This window comes from Varroa destructor, unplaced genomic scaffold, assembly GCF_002443255.2.
Source record: "Varroa destructor unplaced genomic scaffold, Vdes_3.0 BEIS01000006.1, whole genome shotgun sequence".
Taxonomy (NCBI): Eukaryota; Metazoa; Arthropoda; class Arachnida; order Mesostigmata; family Varroidae; genus Varroa; species Varroa destructor.
In genome coordinates, this window is record NW_019211459.1 from 12,838,414 (window position 1) to 12,860,758 (window position 22,345).

The window sequence follows — 22,345 nt, forward strand, 5'->3', positions numbered from 1 at the left end:
GGCAAACTGCAACATTATGCGCTTCGGGGTTCTACGGTCCGCCCACGAATATAGGAAGCGCTTACAAAGCTATTTGCAACACTGTTTCTTAGATTGCACCTAACAAGTAATTTTTTCGTGTATTTTTCTTGTACTGCATGCTTATTTATTTATATTTAGGCGACTAATCGATAAGACCCCATAACTTTTTTCCTACTTTTACCCATCAGACCACTATCGCCGCGTGTGCCGTAGTCGTCCTATTTGAAAATTCAAATTTACCCGCTACTTTGTTTTGTTTATCTGTCTATCTGTTTACCTCCGACTCCCTCTACTGATCCACCATTCTCTGTAGCTAAACAGCTGTTTCGCACACTCTTGATCGCAGTGGGTAGCAGCAGCAGCAGCAGCAGCAGCAGCCGCAGCCGTAGTAACATTGTTGTTGTACAAGGAGACTCGTTTGGACCGCAACGAGCGACTCTCGCCGTCGATGTACCTTGCTTCGCGTGTCCTGCATCTGCCGTTTGTCTGGCTCATGATCAGTAATTGTGTTCTGCAAATTGACTCTAGAGAAATGTTGCTGTGATAACAAGCGGTGTTAGAGGGAAGGAAAAAACCGAAGGCAACTGTATTAATTGCCACAGTCGGTCAGTTGTGTACGAGGACCGCTAGAGAAAAAAGAGACTGTCACAGGCAGCGTATGTCGACCAGCGACATACATCGGCGGTCTGATGTTCTCGCCACAGATCGATGCTGTCGCAGTCAGTCATAACAGCGGTTGACAACATTAGCAGCGGCAAAGACTGTCTTCGGTGCTTTATTAGATGCGGTGCTGATCGTGTACAGTTATTCGACAGGTGTCGCACAAAATTCGAGTAGCGCTGGTGCCATCTACGAGAGATTCTGGGGGAATATTTGCCTCTGGACCAATTCGGTAGACGAACTAACGGAAGAGTAACACTCACATCAGAGAGATTTTCTCACCACTGAAGTGTATGGCATTAGATGTGTGTCTTGCTGCTGCAATGATTTTGGTTTTAGTTCGAAGTAGACACGAGGGATAATGAAAATCAAATGAACTGTTTACGGGGCGTGTGTATGTGTCCTGTGCGTGCGTGTGTATGGCAAGCTCCTTGACGAAAACTTTCAACTCAATGAACTGTTACTGGGTAGAATAGTAGGACGCATCGATACGAGTGAATAAACTTCCTGGAGAATGGAACAACATCCCGTTGTTATTGGAAATCAACACGGTGATGATACGTGAAGATTCACTTCGGTCATATATATGATAATACCAGAGGGAATATCTAACGTGACAGTCTCTCAGAGAAACTTCAATGCAACATGCAACCATCAAAATAACCGCAAAGACAATACTTCAAACGATAAAAATATGCAGCAGTAAAAGCCACTATAAAAGAAAATTGATTAATAATTTCCAAAAATTCGACAAGGTAGGAGCTATGCTACATAGCAGATCTGCTGTGTGAGTCACTCTGCCGAATGGAATCGGTTCGATTTCGATTAGGAAAAACAACAGCATTTGTCAATACGCGAAAAACATTTTCGGCATTATCTCCAGCCGCTAGTACGGCCAATGACTGTCATAGTACGTTCCGCCAAAACTGGCAGCACTTTAGATCGTGCGAATTACCGCGACGACAAAAGATTGCAGCTAAGCGCTAGTGATGAACCGGCCGTAGACTGGAAATCTGGTGAGAGGGGTGAGAGGTTTTTGTTGCTGTTGTTATTGTTGGTAGTGTGTGCGTATGTGTGTGTGCGTGTATTTGTGTTACTACCGTGAACTATCAAAATTTTTGTTTTTCAAACCGTGGGTGTGACAGTCGACTGTACTGGAGTGCAGCGCTTTGTGCGCGGGACGTTGTCCCACGTCTGGGCGCCGGCGCTACGTTCGTCCAAAGTTAGAGAGAAAACGCGTTTTGGGGTGGATTTTCTAACCCGGAGAAGATTGCCCTACGATCCGTCAAGATTCCGCGATGCAGGGTAGGTGAAACTTATCAACTAGAAACGTGTTAAGACGAAAAATGGGTTCGGTCGTTGCAACAAGACCTATGCCACATCGCCAGCGCGGGCCTTTCAGAAAAACAGGAATTTGGCTTCGTAAAGACATGGCGTTATTTCGTGGAACCGCGATGTCATTCACAAAAATTGCTCTCGTACAAGTATTGGTCATTTGTCTCTGCACCGGACACGTTTCCGCGGCCGAACAGGTGGGTACATTATCAAAACGCGTGGGAAAGGCTTGTTGGCCAAATCACAAGTAATTCCAATGTGTTAAGGGAACCAGTCCTTTATTTTTAAATATACGACCTTATTTCTGATTCCTGGGTATGCCTGCTAGTGATTCCTAGAATGCTAGCTTTTCGCGCAGAATGGTCACTTTTTTTTTCTGTGTCTATGACGGTCTTTGACAGCGTTCAAGGCTTTACTGATGTCCTTAGTGTTATGTTCTTGTCAATGCATTTTGTCAACTAAAAATATTTCATTTTTTGTACATAAGTCACGATTTCCTCATCTCACAGCCGTCTACCAAGGCGTTTAAGAGCAACATTTTTTTTTTGATGAACATAGTCTATTTGTATCAGTGATCAGTGACTCAGCGCTACGTTCGACAGCGATAGCCTAAACCAGAATCACAAATAAAGAATATCGCACGTTGTCGATGGAAACGATCAGCGGACGTTATGCAAATCGTGTATTGGCCATGCCTGGTCCGTACACTCCATCAGCTTTTCGCACTTTGCGCGTATAAAATGATGACTCATATTGTAGAGTTTACACACATATATATATGTGTATTTCACCATGTATATAACTGTGATCAAAATAAGAACCGTGAGTTAATGTATGTCAAACTAAATAACAGAGATACACATTCAAATGCATCATCTTTTCCATTGTCTATGTCGCTGTAGATATTTCATCTTTAGCAGATAATGCTCTTACGGTCTCATTATACAGTAAATGATAACCGTAACGAAACCTAAGGTAATTTGATTGTATATATAATATTTACAGGGAAATAAAATTTCTACTAGGCAAAACATTTGGATAAGGCTGTACAGATGTGATAAATTGTGGCCTTTTACTTTCCAATTTTCATATTAATGTACAGTGATAGATTTGAGACAGATTGAAGAGGCAAACGTGCTATAATTCTCAGTTAAAAAACGTTATCGAGTAGAAAACATTTGGTAATTTGCTATTTTAATAGAAATAAACCCATCGTTTCGGCCTTTCTTTCTTGTTGACTGGTATCCGGGTGCAAGTTGACCATGTCAGAAGCGTGACGATAATTCATATCCCACAATTTATTTAAAAAAAAAACGCCTATCTACTATTTGTGCCAATAACACCAAGCTTCCAGTTGTACGAGGAAATGATATCGACGAAGATGCTTTGAAAAGTCTCGCTGCTTGACCAGAGATAACTAAAACAGGTATGCAGACTTTTAAGCAATCGTTGTCCTCTACTACGAAGGACTGATTTCTTGTGTTCATTTGTTGAACGTTAAAATAACCGTGTGAAAACACTATTTGTACTAAATAAACATTTTGAGTGATTAATCGCAACGAGTTCAAATTGATGCGATTACTCGCACAGGCGTTGGCAGAAATGACGACCAGACAAGAATTTTCTGTCAATCTGTTGGCCGCCGACATGAGATGACTGTCGGCACAGTAATAATTGAGTAATTCAGGTACAGGAATAAGCACAGTTAGCAAACTAATCAGCTCATGTGTGCCGATGGAACATAACTCTCAACAAACATCGCTGTCATAATGAACAAGCCAAGCGAACTCAATCATGTTAAATCAATGATGCGAGTAGGCCAGTGAAGCCGACTGTCTTAAAGGAACTTTGAATTTCATCGATTTTTCATGTAGCACTATGGGTTTACAACAAATTCGTTACAACCGCATTTATGTCCTTTGATTTTGGCCTGTTTAATATTACTGCTACTTTTTACTGTGGTATTTAAAGCTTGGCTGTCAAGTCTATGCGTTTTTCCACTATAATAAAACACTATATGAACTAGTTTCACCTCAAAACCAGTTCACTATCAGTGCTTGGCAAAACTTGGAGCTGTTGCTCGCAAAATGTCCGATATCCTGGGAAGAGTTATATCTACTACTTATATTCCAAGTAAGTGAAGCAACAGATTCTAATGTCAACAATCACTCTCGATCGCTAGTATCGGTCAGTTACATCAAACTAATAGGAAAATACGTTCTTCCTTCTTTTTTTTTTTTTTATTATAAAAGGCTGTGATTATGGCTGGAAGAGACGGTGTTTTAGATTTGTTATAAACCCAAGCATGTTAAAGGTTATGATTCGTAAACAGGCTCTGCTATGCAGTATAAAGCCAACTGTTGCGTGACGTCAGTATTAATATGCGGACGAATTTCATCTCACCCGAGAGGTGAGAACCGTAAGAATGTACGTACCGTTCTCCGGAGTCAACTTTACCACACGAAGTCTTGTCTAACAATGATGGTTCTGCGTGGCTTTGGAATAAACAGTTGTCCGTCCTTGGCGATTTTTGATCCTTGTTCGAAGTTTTCCGCAGTGTTGTGCATATATTGCTAATAGAGTTTTGTTTGAATGAAGCGTTATGCCAATAAATCCTAAATTCTGTCTAAAAAGCTACTATATATAATACACTGACAATATCGACGTGTGATGCAACGCGTGCGGAAATGGAGCGCTCCACTTTAATTTGTTAATTAATACGCGTCCCTCGTCAACTGAGTTGCACTCTTCTTAGGTGGTTATGTATTGCAACAATTTAGCTTCACAAAACATAGCTTATTTTTGATTTGGCACTGCTTTAGGACTGGTAAACCAATGAGTTATTTTGTTTCTTTATTAGTCCGTCACCCTTAATCTCGATTATCGCTGTCTTCCAGTCAGATCAGGAGAAGTATCGTCGCAAACGGAAACGGGGTACACAACGATTCAGATAAAATGAATAAACATTCAAGCTGACCAAATAGCGATAAAACGCGAAAAAAAATCTATAAGCGGAGTTATTTAGCTTTGTCATTGGCTAACAGAGTCTAGCGCTTTCGCATAAATAACGTATATGAAATTTTATCACAACGATGGTATATTACGCAAATCTCGAGGAATGTTCTTGTCCTGCAGTTGATATATTCCTGCGACCAGGACATTTAACTTCAGAACGTTTCGCGGTCCATACGGATACGTTGCAAGCGCATCTCCATTATGGTTTCCAAAATCGACTAGCGGGTACCATAACTAACGGATTTCGATGTCGTCGGGGGTGCCTGGCACGAATCCACAACAGATCCACAGGGCTAACTCTCCGGTCGCCTTGAAGCATTTTTTCATCGGCCTGGTAGTAACACGTAGCGATCACGACGACTATTGTCCTCCCGCAAGTTAGCACACGTTATAGCTGCGTTACGTACGTAGGTGCGTTAGCCCAAATCCTTCACCCAAATCCTTCACCCAAATCCTTTTGTCCGAAAAATAATATGCCATTAGGCGTAGAAATTATCTTTGCGCTTCGATGACCTTGTTACATTTAAAGAACACCGCAAAGCTTCGGTTGCCTGCAATTTCAGAAGCCATTTTTTTGCGCGAGAACGGTAAAAGGAGCTTTGTTTATGTAAGAAATTGCCCATGTTTTAACCTTCTTGGAGTTCATTGGTTACTTGTGGCCATAGATGTCTCGTCAGTAGCTCCGCGAGGTCCGCACCGTTATAAAGGTTTGTGGAGAACGATTCTGTGGCCTGACCAGTTATTCAAGCCGCAGTCCCGTCGTTAAGCCTGATAGTGTTTTTCAATGCCGAGCTAAGACAGTTAGCTTGGGACGCTCCCACCGTAAGTGCCATATTTCTCCGGTGTATAATCTTGCATGACCCCAGACGAACTCAAGGAGTCTTACCGCGGTAGGCAAGTCCGCGAAAGGTGCTCACATCGTTGTCTTTAGAATGCTATGTAAGAACACACTGAACTAGAATTACGACTAGCCCATCTAGGAAAGACCGCCTGGGGCTCACGACCTTACTGAACATCGTGCGTATTTCCCTATAACGATAGATGGACTGTTCCAGCAAGTCAACCTTCTCTAAACGAAAGTGCTCATACATCCTCTCTTTAAAGTTCTCTCACGTCTTTTCTGCATCGACGTCAAATCGAACCGAACGCGAGCTACTCTTCGCAGATATCTAAGCGCTTCCCTCAACTGGGTTCGACGACCATCGCCGTTCCCTCGCAGGCCGCTCGTATTTCTCAGCCCATTCTGTGTCCATTCTATTGTCAAATTTCGCTACGGGCGACTCTAAATCTACCTCTTTTACGCCGTCAACCACTCCACCGGTGCTATCCAAATGAAGCGGACTGCCTTAGCTTTGTTGTTGGCTGATAGGAAGTAGAACCTCACGGTTTCTAAATCCTATGCTCATTCTTGCTACAGTATATAAGTGTCTTTTCAGTTTTTGTCTCTGGGCAATCCTTGTAAGAGAACGGATTGCAATCATTACAGGTGTGAAGAAATAAGTATATCTTCTGCATATACCAGGTGTCCCGTCTGAATTTTAGTAAGTTTTGTTGACCCACTTTGCATGGTAGACCTCTGCTCATGCGCTATTCTTTGTAGTATACAAAAGCCAATTGTTTTTAAGAGAAAACTCACCATGACAAAAACCTCGTGCATCTCGTTCGCGAAGATCAGCTTTTATCTAGTTTCTAAACACGGGACGAACCTCCATCAGAGTTATCACCTGGAACGAACGCTCACGTTATTGGCAATATTCAAATGGCAAATTCAATGAAGAGGTATAACAGCAAAAAATGAAACAAATCTTCAACATGATTCAGCTTGAAAAAGCTCGAATTTAAATGATCTGGAACTCTCTTTCTGATTATTTCGAATTTTCGCTACAGACGTTAGCAGCCATTTTCGAAAAAAAAAAAAAAAGTATCTTTCGATGATTGCGCCACTTTTACGCCTTTTTGAACCTTCTGGGCTTTTTGGCCCAGGCCAACATTTAATTTCGTTGTTTTTTTTTTGCTGAATATACTTGAGCGACGCTTTATTGGGTCAACACTTGAGGCACGCTTACTGTGATAAAGTTATTTGTGCATTTAGATAATTTAAAGAATAATTCTGAAAGTAACTAATGAGTAGTTTAGATCCCGAATTAAAAATTAACGGTGTTAACATAAAATTTCAACTTAGAAATGGAGAAGTTTATATGAAAATTAACATAATCATTTGGAATGATACCTGTAGAATATGCCGTTTCATTCAACAGTCCGTATCTGTTTAGATGCAATTCTAGAAATAAATTCTAAGCACATCATGTGCTTAGAATTTATTGCTAGCATACGATTTGCGCCACTAATAATTCGAGTTATTGAAAAAGTCAAAATTGACTCTTTTTCAAGCTAATTAACTTTAAAGTTACAGTTCCTAGGTAGTGAATCGCGTCGTGCCGGTCGGTGTCATTTGAAAGCAGTAGTAGATGCGATGAAACTGTTTGAATGCCTTCATTTATACTTAAGGTAGAACGCCTTGAACATCAGTAAAATGTATGCAAATATGCGCGTTTTTTACAGTTAAACTATTAAGGCTAAAAGTATGCTGTCCAAGCCCATAAACAGAAATTGCGCTGTTTTTGATCAACTGCGTAATCGGATGAAACGCCCCAAAAAGAGTTTTCACCATTTTTTTATACAAAAATTTTGATATGAAAGATGCTTTTCGTAGTGGTTAAGCAGTTGATAAAATTTTTGTTGCTGATAAAACCGTTACGGAAGTTGAGCAACACCGACACATCAGTAGCCACGATCTCCCCATGATTTAAACATCTACCACTGAATAGTTTTGAAATCAGTTGAAACAGGTGGCTACAAAGAAGCCCGTTGTTTGGGTACTACACGGATTTACCCAAAACAGGAAATCTTACACAAACGCAACCAAATTGAGCCAAACTTAAAGTAGCTGATCACGGGTGAGAAAAGTCGATAACATATAACAATAATGTGCAGTTATGTAGCTGTGGCAAAGCCAGACTGGCGCCAGACGATAAAACGATTGACATAATTTACTTATTACTTACCCTTACTGTCAAAATCTAACAAGATTATAACAAGGTATTTAAAAAAACCGTCAGAACTAAGAACAAAAGAGGCGTCGCCTTTCACCATCACAACGTTGGATCACATACATGTTTATCTGACCGGCGAAAACTGAAAGAACTTATATAGGAAATTTTAATGCATCCGTCGTATGACCCGGGTGTTGTACCATCGGGCTATTCCTATCTGATGCTGCTTCCAGTTCTATTCAAATTAGGCACCCTTAGCTAAGAATATATGTGGTAGCGAACCTCGTTTCTCAGCCTTTCAGGCAAGTTCTAACACAAATTATACGATAAAAGCTACCCTTGTTTCTTTTGCTTGATGTATTTTAAAATGTGCTAGATGCCAACCTGTTCCTGTTTTTTCACTTTCTTTTCGCGTACCCGTCACCGTACAGTGTTAACACGTCTTCCTACTAAATGAGGAGGTCTAAGTTTGAAATCGGGCGAAAGCATACTTTGTTCCCTTTTAAGAGCCCACTGGTCGAAGCAACGCTTAACGGCAGTACAGGACGGGAACATAGTTTTTTTTGACTTTTCACTCGGTATTACTATTAATGTATCGCCTTTTATGATCTGATATACTTTTATAAATGGGCAGAAAAAGCATTCTCAGGAGGGTGCCGATCAGTTACTTATGATCGGGACTGTCGATGGGCAAGGGATTTCTGTGATACGATTTTTCCTAAAAGGTTAGGTCATTATGAAAAAGTTTCAGGAAAAAATAAACGCAATGCTTGTGCTTAATGCAGAGAAAACAACGGCAGATAATGCGTACGTCAAAACTTCTTCTGTCTTCTATGCAATAGAGAACAAGACGATATGGATTTTTTAATTTAGACTGATTCATTCTTCATTACGACGCAGGTACTCAATGGCATTTGCCGAAGTGTCATTTACTACTTTCAACGCCGTTGGCATGATGAAGTTTTCAACCCAGACCGATATTTTACGACCCCATGGAACATACCAATGGAGTGGATATGAGCTGATCATTTCAGATCTATTTATGTTATTTCATGTATACGCGAATAAAACCTCCCATCAGGCTTAAGCGTTAACGATTTAGTTCGGAGAAATCTTCATAACTTCTGGTTAAGTGGTACGACTGTTTTAGATATAGTCGGAGTCGATATCTTCGTACGGTCAGGCACCAAACACGGATCTAAGTAACAATACTTGGTTTTAAACATTTGGTGTTCATATATTCTATTTTCAGTTTTTGACAATGTAAACATTTTGAAAAGTTTTTGAAAATCTTACCTATGCTGTAACTTTTGTGTAAGTATTGGAGGATGTATTAGCTTTTACTAAAGACTTGATTATTTTTGCATTCTTTTACAGAAAACTGCTACTTCACCAGCAGCGACAAGAAAAGACGTAAAATCGAACGTTTCACGTACTCAATCGAACCCTATTTTGTTGGTATCAATGCTTAATGGCGAGCTAGCGGCTGTCGATAAGAACACAGGTGTTATACAGTGGTCCATCAGAGAGAATCCTGTGCTCAAGGTGCGTCAGTCACAAAATAACTGAAGATATATAATAAATATATCTGAACAATTTATATCGTATTGGACATATCCTAACAAAGCCAAGCAAATGGTGTTGGCAGGCCAAGTAAGTTCACGATCGAGCTCAACAAATTGAAAACTTAGGCGAGACTAAGAATGCTTAAACAGAGCTAATTGGTTCATTCATGTGTAACGGCGAGTTTTGAATTTCGAGTCATTTAAAATATCATAATTCTATATTATCTTTTTAAATGCTGTAAGGCTGGAGATGCATTGGTGTTCTAACATTTCCTTGTGCCTATTATAGGTTCCATTCAGTAGCTCAACTTCGCCTGGGGGAGCCGGCTTCCTCCCGGATCCGAAGGATGGTTCTCTGTATATACTTTTATCACAGGATGAAGCTGATCATGGTGCTGGCAGTAGCACGAGCGGTCGCTCTCGTACGCCGTTCATAAAAAAGCTTCCCTTCACCATACCTGAACTTGTTACAGCATCTCCTTGTCGGTCGTCCGATGGAATGCTCTATACGGGGCAAAAGCGTGACGTATGGTATACCAAAATTGAAATAAAAATACAGAGAGTGTCTTACTATTTTCTTTATCAAATCGATGTGATCAAGCTGCGCGTGACCGTCGCTTTCAAGCCAGTTATACTGATTTAAGTTTGCCCAAGACTTAAGATAGCACTGGCGCCCTCGAAATGTACGATAAGAGGTACTAGATTATCTACCATGCACAAATGAGAAGAGAGGTCAATTCCCAGCAGAGTCCTGGCTTGCAGCCAAAAAAATTTTGTCTTTAGTAACAAAGATGTCGTTCTTATATCTGTCAGGTTTGCTATTGATCTAGCGTCAGGCCAAAAGAAAGAGACAATTTCGTTTCACGGCTCAGACTCGGTTTGTCCTCAAGGTAGAGCTGGTCTTGCGTATATCGGTCGCAGTGAGTACCATATCGCGATGTTCGACGCAGCCACAGGCGAGCGACGATGGAATGCCACATATTATGACTACGCTGCAACGGCAGCCAATATTCTAGAGGTCGCTCACGCAGAATATGGTGAGTGGAAGCTAGTCCTGTGACCCTTGGGGTTTGTTCAATTATCTATTGCCCCCTCAACTCGTTCTGTTTTATAAAACCATTGGCACATCTGTCACGACCATTGGCGTCGTGCATTGTCCGACTATTTGTTAATTTAAATCTAATGCTCGTTCCTCTCAACGAGATCTTCCTAGGTGCGACCGATGTGCATATCACATTAGTAAATGAGAGGCAAGACTCCATTATAGGTGTATGTATGTAAAATCGTGCACGCGCTTCTACGATATGATTTTGGCTAAGAGACTTGTAAATGATGCATTTTGTCCATGAAGGAATTTCCATATTATCAAACGATCTACAGGGTCATATGGAATTGATAAGGTTCCATAAAATATCGAATCCAGGTACCTATGTAACTCATGTTCTTTTACAGATCTGGCACACTTTGCATCGTCCGAGCGCGGTCGAGTGATGACATTCGCTAAAAAGACGGGTGATTTTCTTTGGGAAATGGATTTCGACTCACCTATCGTTGCGCTCTATTTAATTGATGACCCGCGAGATACACATTCAAACCTTCGAAGGCTGCCCTTCATGTCACTAGCACAAAGGACTATGGACGATATTGGCACTAGGTGATTAACATTTTATATTTATACTTTCCTAATATTTGCATAAGAACATAGATTGCTTTAATGATTCTGGTGATGCCCGACCTTGACATGCATATGCCATGAGCTTTAAAAATTCATCTGAACTTTGCAGGATCGATTCAGTCAATTCACGTAGTTTGTGTGAGACGAATAACTATATAGAACTCCTTTTATTGGGTGTCGGTCTGGTTATTTTTTTGAAGGATTCTGCGCAATACATGGAGAAGGTATTTGATGTCAGAGTGGGATGAAAGCCTGCTATTTCCTGCCTTGTATGTCGGGAATGTAGCATCATCATCTCAATCAGATATGACACAGCCCGACGCAGCAGAAATTTATGCTCTACCAGCCATGGTCGACAAAAGCGTGCCACTCATACCTGTAAGGCCAAGAGTTACTATCCTTCGTTTAAAAAAATACTTGTTAGAAAAGCAATTAAAGTGAACATTTCAGTAGTCTGCTTGGAATGCTCTAGTCCTGAACCTCCGGAGTCTAATCCTCCAAAGCTAAATGTGTTCGTGGTAATTTGTTTATGTTTAATTATAAGTGCGATGGCAGTGAACGGAACGTACCTCTTCTCGAGGGACCTTATAACGAAGACGGCTCAAAGGGGCATCGTCAGGGTGAACTTTTTAAGGGTTATTATGAAATGCCAGACAGCGTTGTAAGCCAACTTGTGCCGCGCCGCCAAATTTCGCAAGGTCCGACAACTGGGCTTCTTCAGCCTTCCTCGCCTTTCAACCAAAATCAAGAAGGTCAGTAGGTCGATTTGTACATCGTAATCTTAATTAGGTGATTAAACTGACGACCTTATGCTGTATTATTTATTCTAAGGATCTTACGTGTATACGCCACTAATTAATATTAGGAAACAGTGCATAGATTTACGGCTTTTAGAGCTTAAATCCTTTAGTAATTTTTCACTAGTGTGTAAATAGCATTTTGCGGGCTTTTTGTTACGTTGACCTTACTGCACGACAATTTTGTCTTGGGAACTTTCTGTGGGAATTAGTGCATATTGTAAAGGAAATTCGGGTTGATCTTTACAGCTGAATAGATTTAAATATATCCAGGCTTATTAGAGGCGCACCTCTTCTCTTACAACAATGGCTTTCTTCACCCTTCACGTGACTTTTTCGGAATCACTAATTTCGCCTCAATTCAAATATGTCCTAAATAGGTCAATTTACTTAACTGTTAAGTAGATTTATTCTAATTAAAATATTAGTGATGACACGGATTCGTGTCAAATGGTAATGATTCATATGTATGATTAATAAAAGAACACAACAGAGAACAGCAAAATGTTTAATTTTTACGTAATACATGTCTGTGTATAGGAAGTATTATTGAAGTTCCACCTCGACGTACACGTGACTCAAGTGCGCAGACGTACTCGACTGCTGGAAGCCAACCGTTAGAGCATCACGACCAGGCCGTGCAAAATATCTCCGATGAACTCTACTGGATCAAGGTTGTATTGAAGGTATTGTGTACCTATAGCTATACTTTGTAACTTTGTGCCACTTTGTTAAAGTCATATTTAAAGCTTTAGAAAACCAGGCTAAATTTTTAAAGAGATTGCGCTAAAAATGAAGACATATCGTAGTTTTCGGCATCTTTTAAGGTTTATTAAATGGCGTCCTAGAACTACACATGTTTTTCTAAGGCCCAATGAAACTTTGGGACTAACTGGCTTGTAAGGGTTAATTTCAGAAATTTGGCTACTTAAGAAGAACGTAGTGCATGCACTACTGCCACTAAATCAAACTTTCTTTTTTCTGCGATGCAATAATCAACTATTTCTTGATATATAATATAACTTCCTTAGAGTAAAAGAAATATTGCCAATGTGCTTCAATGTTTTATTTTCATGTTTATTTCAGGTGGCTTTGGCTGCTGTTGTTATTTTCCTGATAGCAGCATGCTTCCACCTATACCCACAGGTATACATTTTGTGCAAGCTATGCGCGCTTTATAATTTGCAACGGATGTCCCATATTTACTTCCTTCAATATAAGAATTCGGGTTATTTTATAATGAACTTTTTAACCCAAAAATTAACGTACGGTGAAGCTTCTACGTTTTAATCTTGTGAGCAATGTTCTCCTTACTTTAAACAATTCTGTCTGATCACGTTAGCTCTGTGTGCACTGCTCTGCTTTTCTGTACGCCAGGCTCGTGCACTTCATCAGTCTTCTCGTAGTCTCAATGGCTTTAACCTGCGGATCTCTGGCGAAACTGGCCAGCCTATCCGAGAATTGGAGATGAATGAGAATGGAGAATATACCGTGGGCAAAATTAACTACACCGTCCAAGAACAACTTGGTTCAGGTGGCAACGGTACTGTTGTATTTAAGGGTTGCTTCGAGGGCCGACCCGTTGCTGTTAAACGAATACTACCGATCTGTTACTCCTTGGCACATCGCGAGGTTAAGCTACTTCGGGAGACCGACGAGCATCCAAACGTTGTCAGGTAGACAATTTTAATTTTTCTGTATGTGTTTACGTGACTTTTTAAGCGCTACCACAATTTGCATCTGTATGATATATTCGTATTGTACAGTTATTCTCTTCCGATTTATATGGACGTTCGAAATTATATGAAGCGTCAGTTACAAGAAAATTCAAGCTAGTGCATTCCAGCTTTCTCCCGAAAACAAGGTTACTTGGATTTGACTTTAAGCAAGTGATAAATGGCTTGATCGTACCCCGGATGCCTAACTCAAAGTGCGTTTTTCCTATTTGATAGGTATTTTTGTATGGAAGAAGACGCGAATTTTTACTACATCGCGTTAGAGCTCTGTGCAGCAACCTTAGCAGAGTACGTTGAAAATCGGTCGTTCGATCGAGGTAATCCGCCTCTGCAGCCACTTCAAGCTATTCATCAAGCGGCGTCCGGGTTAGAACATTTACATAATCTAAATATCGGTAAGAAAGTAAACTTATTATTAACCTTACCACTGAATTCTATTCGTTTTTTTGTTATATAATTGTTTTGAATATTGCGTTCAGTACTGTCGTTAAGTATTAGCTCAAACAGCCTATTTAGCGACTTACTTTCAATTCTGCTTTTCAAATAATCGAAAAAAAACTCTTGCTAAAACAATTATTTCTAATAGCAATGATTCCACGAGAGTTCCTCAGTCCTTTGAAAAGTAGAAATTACAGTAAGATGCTATTGCGACAGTTACATATAGTCACATGTGCTGTGAAATAATTTGGAGCTAATTCTTCAATTTTATGTGCTGGCAGAATCAATTTTATTACATTGATAACTCCGTAAGTGGAGATAATATGTGATGAGTTTTGTCAGCTAAGGATTGTTACTTGCAACGGCTCTTCCAGCTCACCGGGATGTCAAACCGCAGAATTTACTTATCTCAACGGCTACGCGGACCGGTCAGTTAAAGGTAACCGACATCCACAATTTATGCTTCAGTTAAATCAGTAAGTTACTTGTGTTACAATTACCCGTATTGTGATACTAATCTACTTTATGCAAACTTATAAATATTCGTATATTTATCTACGAGACATTCCTTGAAAATGAAACTTCACTGTATGCCGTACTAACTCCAAGAGTGGCATGCTGATTTAAAACGAGGGGTTTCTTTCTTCTTGGCCTTCAGGTTATGATCTCAGACTTCGGATTGTGCAAAAAGTTATCACACGATGCTCGAAGTTTCAGTCAGAGGAGCGGTGTCCTTGGAACCGCGGGATGGATTGCTCCTGAGGTTGGTGATATGCCTGCTTACTATTGCTCTAATGGTTTCGCAGTTGCATACAGTGAATCGAATCGTCAACTAGGCACTTGTCCTAGGCCATTCAGTGATACTGCCGTTATACAGGAGATGACTCGATGCATCAATTCCGGCTTAGCACCTTGAGGATCGGCTTTTTTTTTTTATAAAGCATTCAGCTAACACTTGGCGGATATTCGTTACGTCAAATATCGAGAGATAAAAAAAACATGCCTTGTGATATAAGTTTACGGCAAAGTTAGGTTGTCGTAAACTGATCAATGTTTCAGCTTTTATATAGCACAAAAAACTCATTGTGGCAGATAAACTAGCTTAGTGACGCGCGTAATGGTGAAAAAGGCACTGAAGTATGCCTAACAATATCAACCGAAACTTTAAATATTTCGTACGTAATTTATCATTGAACACTAAATCTGCAGTGTGTTTTACAGAACTGGTTTAATTTGGTTTTTTAGGTTTTAGAAGACGATACCGGGTCTAGGGTGACAAAAGCAATCGATGTTTTTTCTCTTGGCTGTGTCATGTACTACGTGATAAGCGGTGGACAACACCCGTTCGGAGACACCCTCGAACGACAGGCCAATATTCGCAGCGGGAAGGTCTCACTTGCCGCGTTAGGCGACAGTAACGAAGGTACAGAAAGAACCTTCATACTCGCTTCACAATACTGGCCGATTGTGGCAACTTCTGCGTTTTAATCTTTCTATCGGCTCGTATTATTACTTTTTCTGGGCCGGCTATCGGAAAAAAGGACATTGAATTTTCTTAGTTATTTCGTTTAGTGTCTTCCTGCTGACAATGTTAATTTTGCTTACCGCTAGATTTGACCGCAAAGGGCCTAATTCATCAGATGCTTTCAATGGATGCATCGGCGAGGCCAACCATTGCCCAGGTAACGCGGCATCCTGCCTTTTGGGATGCAAACCGGACACTCAACTTTTTCCAGGAGGTTGGTTTAATTTTTGTGTCCTTGCTATGAAAGGCCATACTTGCTCTGAGACTAGGCGCTATTGAGCATATAACTTCTAACAGTGGAATGTGCTTTTCGGCGCACCCCACAGAAGTAAAGACATACTAAGTTGTTGTTCTACGTACTCTATAAATGAGTACTTAAAACAAGCAGACTAACCCCCTTGGAAACCGAATTGCTTCACTTCTTGGATGGCTTATGACGTCATTGATACAATTTGTCCGTGAACACTGACATTAGGCATTAGATTTTGATGGCGGCTCTATTTTAATCATATTAGCCTAATGTTAATTAGACTGTGTCTAATGGCGAAGAAGGTTAGATATAAAAGGTAAATTACTCTTATCAATATGTAGGTGTCGGATCGAGTCGAAAAGGAACCCCATACTAGCCCGGTAGTACGAGCTCTTGAGAAAGCGGGAATAAAAATTCTTAATAGCTCTAACTGGATTGACCAAATCACCACAGAATTGCAAAAAGATCTGCGACGTTTTCGCAGCTACAAGGGAAATTCCATTAGAGATCTTCTTAGAGCGCTGCGGAACAAGGTAATCTAATTAAAACTCAAGTTTGTTTACAGTATTGCGCGAAATGATCCTTTTAGTTAAAAATTTTAACGCGTAAAGCGCCTGATCTTTTGAGAAATTAATGCTAAATGCTGTTTATAGATACCAGGCTTCACTTACAAGTAATGTAAGCGCCTAACCACAGCTTTCTAACTATGCTCATATTTACTATCATCCATTTGTTTCTGCTGAATATATACCAATGCTTGTTTTATTTCTACTTCGACTAAGTGCTTGATTGGATTCTTGATAAAATCGTACTTGGTGCTATGAATAGGACAGCATGACTTATAAAGGAAACTTAACGTTCTAATAATTGTTTTCAGAAACATCATTATCGAGAACTGCCTGAAGAGCTGCGCGCCGAGCTGGGTTCGATTCCTAATGAATACATGGAGTACTTTACACTGCGGTTTCCACGTCTTTTGCTACACACGTATGCCGCTATCCAACACTTCAGACATGACGTGCCCTTGCTAGCCGAATACTACGCGCCAGACCCAGTTCAAAACCCTAATCAAACAAAAGCGCCAGCCGAACCTGTCGAAATTGCCACCCACCCTGACCTTGACTCGATACCATGGCCAAACAGCAGAGGACCATGGGCCGCTAGTCGAGTGAAAAATCACAGTCCTACAACAGAAAGAACTGCCAGAACACAGGAGCAAGGAGAAAACCAGCCTCAAGTTACTACACCAAACCCCAATAGTACGATAGACAAAATAGACACAGCTGGCAGTGGCAGCCCTAGCGATGAAAAACGTGTCAAAAATCCACAAAACGAAGTAACGACGGGAGAAGTTGATCGAAATTTTAACGATCATGACAGATCCATCATCCTGACGCAAGCTGGGCCCATTCTACGTGACAACAATTCGCAGGCAGTTACGCAGTATGGCGCGGACGAAGAAGAACGTCATAAAAACGGGGTTGAATTTTCAGAAAAAAATTTAAGAGAAGCACTTGCAGCATCTCTTGCAAAGGAAAGTTCTCCTGACGAGAGCGTTTCACCTGTTCTTGAAGTGCAGGTTGCGCAGGATGAGGCGTCAGAGGCACAACCGCCCAGGAAAAACAAAAAAAAAAAGAAAAAATGAATTCATACGCGTATTTCGGATGCGGAAACATCTGATATGGCCAGTTATCACGAGAGAAGATCATAAGGACGCTCGCGAACGTGCAATCTGCATTATCATGGTAATATAAAATTAGCACCCACTGGCGGATCTACAAGGCTCCCACAGCGAGTTGTTTGTATATGCATACATTAGAGTGACAAGGTGTTATTGTATCGATATTCGTGTTAATTCACACTTGTTATAAAAAAAAAAATATATATATATATATATATATATATATTGACAATTAAGAAGAAAAAGGAGACTATTTCACAAACTGTGGCGGGCTGCAGTGTAAAAATCTGAATATCTGCTATAATACTCTGGCAGCAGGCGGCAATGTATCGAAAACAAACGTAGATTGTTGGGTAGTGACGATAAACGTTTTCAAAGTACTTCAGCAGATACTCAGAGCTTGCATAAGCAATGCAGAGCAAAAAAGCAGAACGGAAGCACATCTAATTTCTAAAAGTATAAGCCTCGTGTAGAGAACAGATTAGTCCTTTTCTCGTCGTGGGTCAGGCCGCAAGCCGAGACCACCCTATTACTATATACAGCATTTCTATCAGCAATTAAAAAACAGCTGTCAAGAGCGACTTACCACGGTATCATTCAGGTAATGACAGACATGATGATAACTTTTTAGAAAGAAACGGAGAGAAAGCTTACGAACTCACCTGGCTGTATATTGTGTAAAACAAGCATAATATTAATTAAACGTAATTTAATGCAAAGGAACTATCCGGCGTAAGTCGTGTACTCTGAACTGCATCAAGGTAAATCGATGGGTCGGTGAAATAGATGGACGACGAGACAATAATTCCGAGACTTGAACAGCCGACAAGTGTGGCGATGGTCGATTAGGACGTCCTTGGCGCCTCCACGTTAGCAGTAATGCCGTGGATTGAAAAGTATTCTGCCGGCACTCAAATGTTGTATCCCGAAACTCTGACAGTTCTGACAGGAGTCACCGTCAGGACTGGTCAAGCAAGGATTATGCGTGCAGATTTCGTAATAAAAGGATAACCGTCATCGAATCAACTACAATGCTTGCTTGAGCAACATCCGCACATCCAGTATTCCTTGGCTAATGTATATAAATAGATTGGCTATTTTTCATGTATAGAAGAGACAGCTGGAAACGTGTGGTCGAATTCAAACTAAGACATGCCGTATGTAATAAAAACTTGGCCGGGTGCTCTTTGAGAATTAGAAGTAGGAATCGACGCCTTGATGTTGATTAAACAATACTTCTACATCGATTTTTTAATCAATTTTGTCAATTGCTTTTCCCTTTGAAGTGTGAGAGGCTATTAACAAAATTATACGAATTTGTACATAACAGAACTATAGCAGGATAAATTCTTTTTGTGAATATTTTATGTTTATGCATCTCATATGGTGCATGAGAAGCTACTGTACAGTAGATCTGCACAAAAATTTAAAGTAGATTTGAAGTTCCTCGCAGCAAAACATTATTAAGGGCCCTATAGAAGTACTTCAGAGATCCTCATCTATAAAACCATATGTGGCAATAGAAAGTATGCGCTTGTATTAACAAAAGCAGCACTGATTTCAAATTCATCGATATCTCAGCTTTAAGTCTAAATTACACGAATGTTACTTTGCTCTGCTTCTTTCGGTTGACGTTCTACTATTATTCGAGGTCTGTTTGTCTTCGATTATAATTTATCTATATGCGACTATATGTACAGATTGTATTGTAATTACTATTAATGAGAATGCTTCTCACTATAACAACCCTAAGCAGACACGCCGCTCTATCTATCTCGTATCACATGAGGTCATACGTTATGACGTACTTGGGACGTTTTCGTTGGCGGGATAGTTGAAGCACTATTCGTAGAGACTGATATTACAAGGCATTCTAATGGCTTATTCTTTCATGTTTGACATTCAACTATTTTCCGAGTCGGTCGGTGAAGACACATGCCTCTCGCCGTGACGTAAGGTCAGATGAAGTGCAGTGAGCAGGAAAAATTAAGTAAAAATCAGGGTGGGTCTATGTAAAGCTTGGTGCTCGGCGTGTGTTCCTATGAGGATATAAGTAGCTAATTCAGGAAGTGACCAATTTTGGATGTCACATATATACCACGTTAGTATTTTAACTCTATCGCGGTAGTTTGTAAAATATTTCTTGATTGTAAAAGCAGAGGATTTATTAGATTTCATGTGTTTACAGACAACATTTTGCTTTTGTAGTAAATGGAATCAACAGTTAATTCCAATTCTTTATGCACTCTTCTGACGCCAGGATTCATCTTCATGTATTGCTACCTACGTCACGTCAAGGAAAGCCATTATTTCACTTTTTTTTTTTTTAATATAAGCTTTGCTTCAGGGCTAAATAGATATGTAAAAAAAATTCTAATATGAAAACTATGACGGACGAATAAATGAATACGAAAAATATGAAAATTATTTTGTAAAATTTCGAGGCCTCGAAATTTTATCAGTGCAAATCCATCTCAATATAGATCTACAGATCGTTTAATCGTATACATGTATAAATGACAATAATATATGCATAAGTAAATGTTACTGGCATGCAATTTAGGGTGATCCCGTCACTAGGCTTCACAATACAATCCGTTAACGACGTCACTATTTTCGATCGAAATTCACGATTGAGACCAGTACAAAACGAAACACATGAACTTTTGAATAAAGTTGACGTTTCGATGCGAGTTACGGAAACGTTGTAAAATTTCTTTTATAAATAATTGCAGCGTAATTGATGTATACAGCAGATTAAGCCATAACGCATGACCCCGCTTTTCGTTAGGGCGATTGATTGACGGAAGTAGCATAGCCTGAATAGACAAAGACCGACCGAGAAATTGAATGAATTCTGTTGTACTTTGGAGGGTATGTCTACGTGTTTATGTAAGAATAAGACCTGCATCTTCGGCAATCTTTGTCAGCGGTGAAAGCTTTTAGTCACTTGGAACGGTACCAAATATAATATACGCTGCATTTAAATGAGGAAGGTATTGTTGTGTGTGCTATATGAAACCGTGTACTCTAAGATCAACTGAAATCATATGTGCTCTTTTTTAAAGGACGACTGAACATTCAAGCACTCACGAATCGCGTTCCGGTTGCACCGAAAAAGGCGAAGTTTCCTGTCTATAACAAAAGTTCGTGTGTGTTTTACCTTGTCTCCTTTAGAGCGATTTAATAAAGAGGACAAACAGTTCGTTCGATGTGCTCTCACTTTTCCGTAATTCAACAGTGTTACTTAGATTACGATCGGCTGGGAACATATTCGAGCTAATAAAAATACTTAAATATGTGACGAAACAATTAACTACCATAATACTTCCCTATAGGAGATGATCAATTAAGGAACGAAATTGAGTAGTATGCCGGTTTTATATAGGTTTTATATATATATAGCTGGTTTTATATAGGATTAACAATAGCGCTAAATCAATCGATGTCTTCGAATACCTTTGCGGGTGATAGCGGCCGAAAATTTGAAGGCAGAAGTGCTAAATGAAAAAGTGCCTCAAGGATCGTTTGATTTTTGAAACCTAAAACTGGGCGCAAATTGCTGCCAGATAGACTTAGCGAGCACGGCGGATGGTCAAGCAATTCAAGGTTGACTAGATTGATTTTAACCGTTGCAAACGAGTAGTCTGGGCAATGTGGAATCGTCTTGAAGGACTTGCAATTTTTTACCAGAATAATTGCAAAATGTCTGCAATTGCTTGCTTGGTTTAATTAAAAAAAGCTTTTCATGCACATCCACGAAAAGACAGTGACCACGGCCTTTTAACTAAAGTGGCCCTCGTAGACCAAGCTGTGGCTGCCTACTCTCGTCTGGCACTGTTGCTTTTATGGGTATAGCCGCGGATTCACGTTCCACCAGCGATTTTATATTGAAGCTAGATATATATTGTGATTTTTAGATGACTGCAGCGTAGCTACCGAGATCAGTTTATAGCAACGGATGCCACATTCATGGTTAATAATCGGACGAAGCTCTTGCATGGAACAGAGTCGCGCCAGGGCGTATCTAATTCCTACTTAATTTTCTGCGTTTTCAAGTCCTTTAAATAGAAGATTGCATGATGCAAATCACTTTTTGATTATGCGGAATACCGCGTTTCTCGCGGTGAAACTGTAGAATCCCAACGAAACCACCGGCCGATCCAAAACCACAATGAGCTCCATTTAGCTAGCGCTACTCAAAGATATCAGAACATGATTACGGGCATCTGTCCTTCTATCTGCCTGCTTATTCAGTACTAAAATCTCTAAAAAAAAAAAAGGTTTTCGATGGATTTGAAGTTTTACCGACATAAACTACTATTTGCTTTAGACGTACAGCACACAGTTGGTTGTATCTTTTAACTAGTTTATTATATGTTATTATTATTATTATTCGTATTAATAATAATATGTACAACGACACGATATGCATGACAAGCAGGAAGAAAAGGAATTAACTCTGGCTATGACGTTAACATTATAATTCGACATAGCAACACAAAGCTTGCAATTTTAAGAAAAAGGTATTTGAAATTTATTTTCCAGTGGACACCTACCATAGCCAACTCGTCAATGTTCGTTACTTAAGATC

At 40.0% G+C, this 22,345-nt stretch overlaps 1 protein-coding gene across 2 annotated transcripts; it reads left to right on the forward strand.

Annotated features, from left to right (window-relative positions):
* Window positions 1–384: 384 nt before the first annotated feature.
* Window positions 385–20,956, forward strand: Ire1 (serine/threonine-protein kinase/endoribonuclease Ire1). 2 transcript variants are annotated; one of them, XR_015329988.1, is made up of 18 exons: window positions 385–2,213; window positions 9,462–9,629; window positions 9,939–10,180; window positions 10,463–10,686; window positions 11,102–11,303; window positions 11,525–11,702; window positions 11,869–12,076; window positions 12,662–12,807; window positions 13,208–13,267; window positions 13,499–13,797; window positions 14,074–14,252; window positions 14,670–14,734; window positions 14,954–15,058; window positions 15,541–15,718; window positions 15,907–16,034; window positions 16,412–16,603; window positions 16,948–17,815; window positions 18,472–20,956. XR_015329988.1 is itself a non-coding variant. In XM_086992575.1 (17 exons), exons 1-17 carry the CDS (start codon window positions 2,028–2,030, stop codon window positions 17,713–17,715), a joined length of 3,528 nt encoding a protein of 1,175 aa, XP_086848701.1. In that variant the 5' UTR covers window positions 385–2,027; the 3' UTR covers window positions 17,716–20,956. The 2 variants fall into 2 exon arrangements, 1 of the variants encoding a protein (XP_086848701.1); XM_086992575.1 differs by having other exon boundaries at window positions 16,948–20,956.
* Window positions 20,957–22,345: the final 1,389 nt, after the last annotated feature.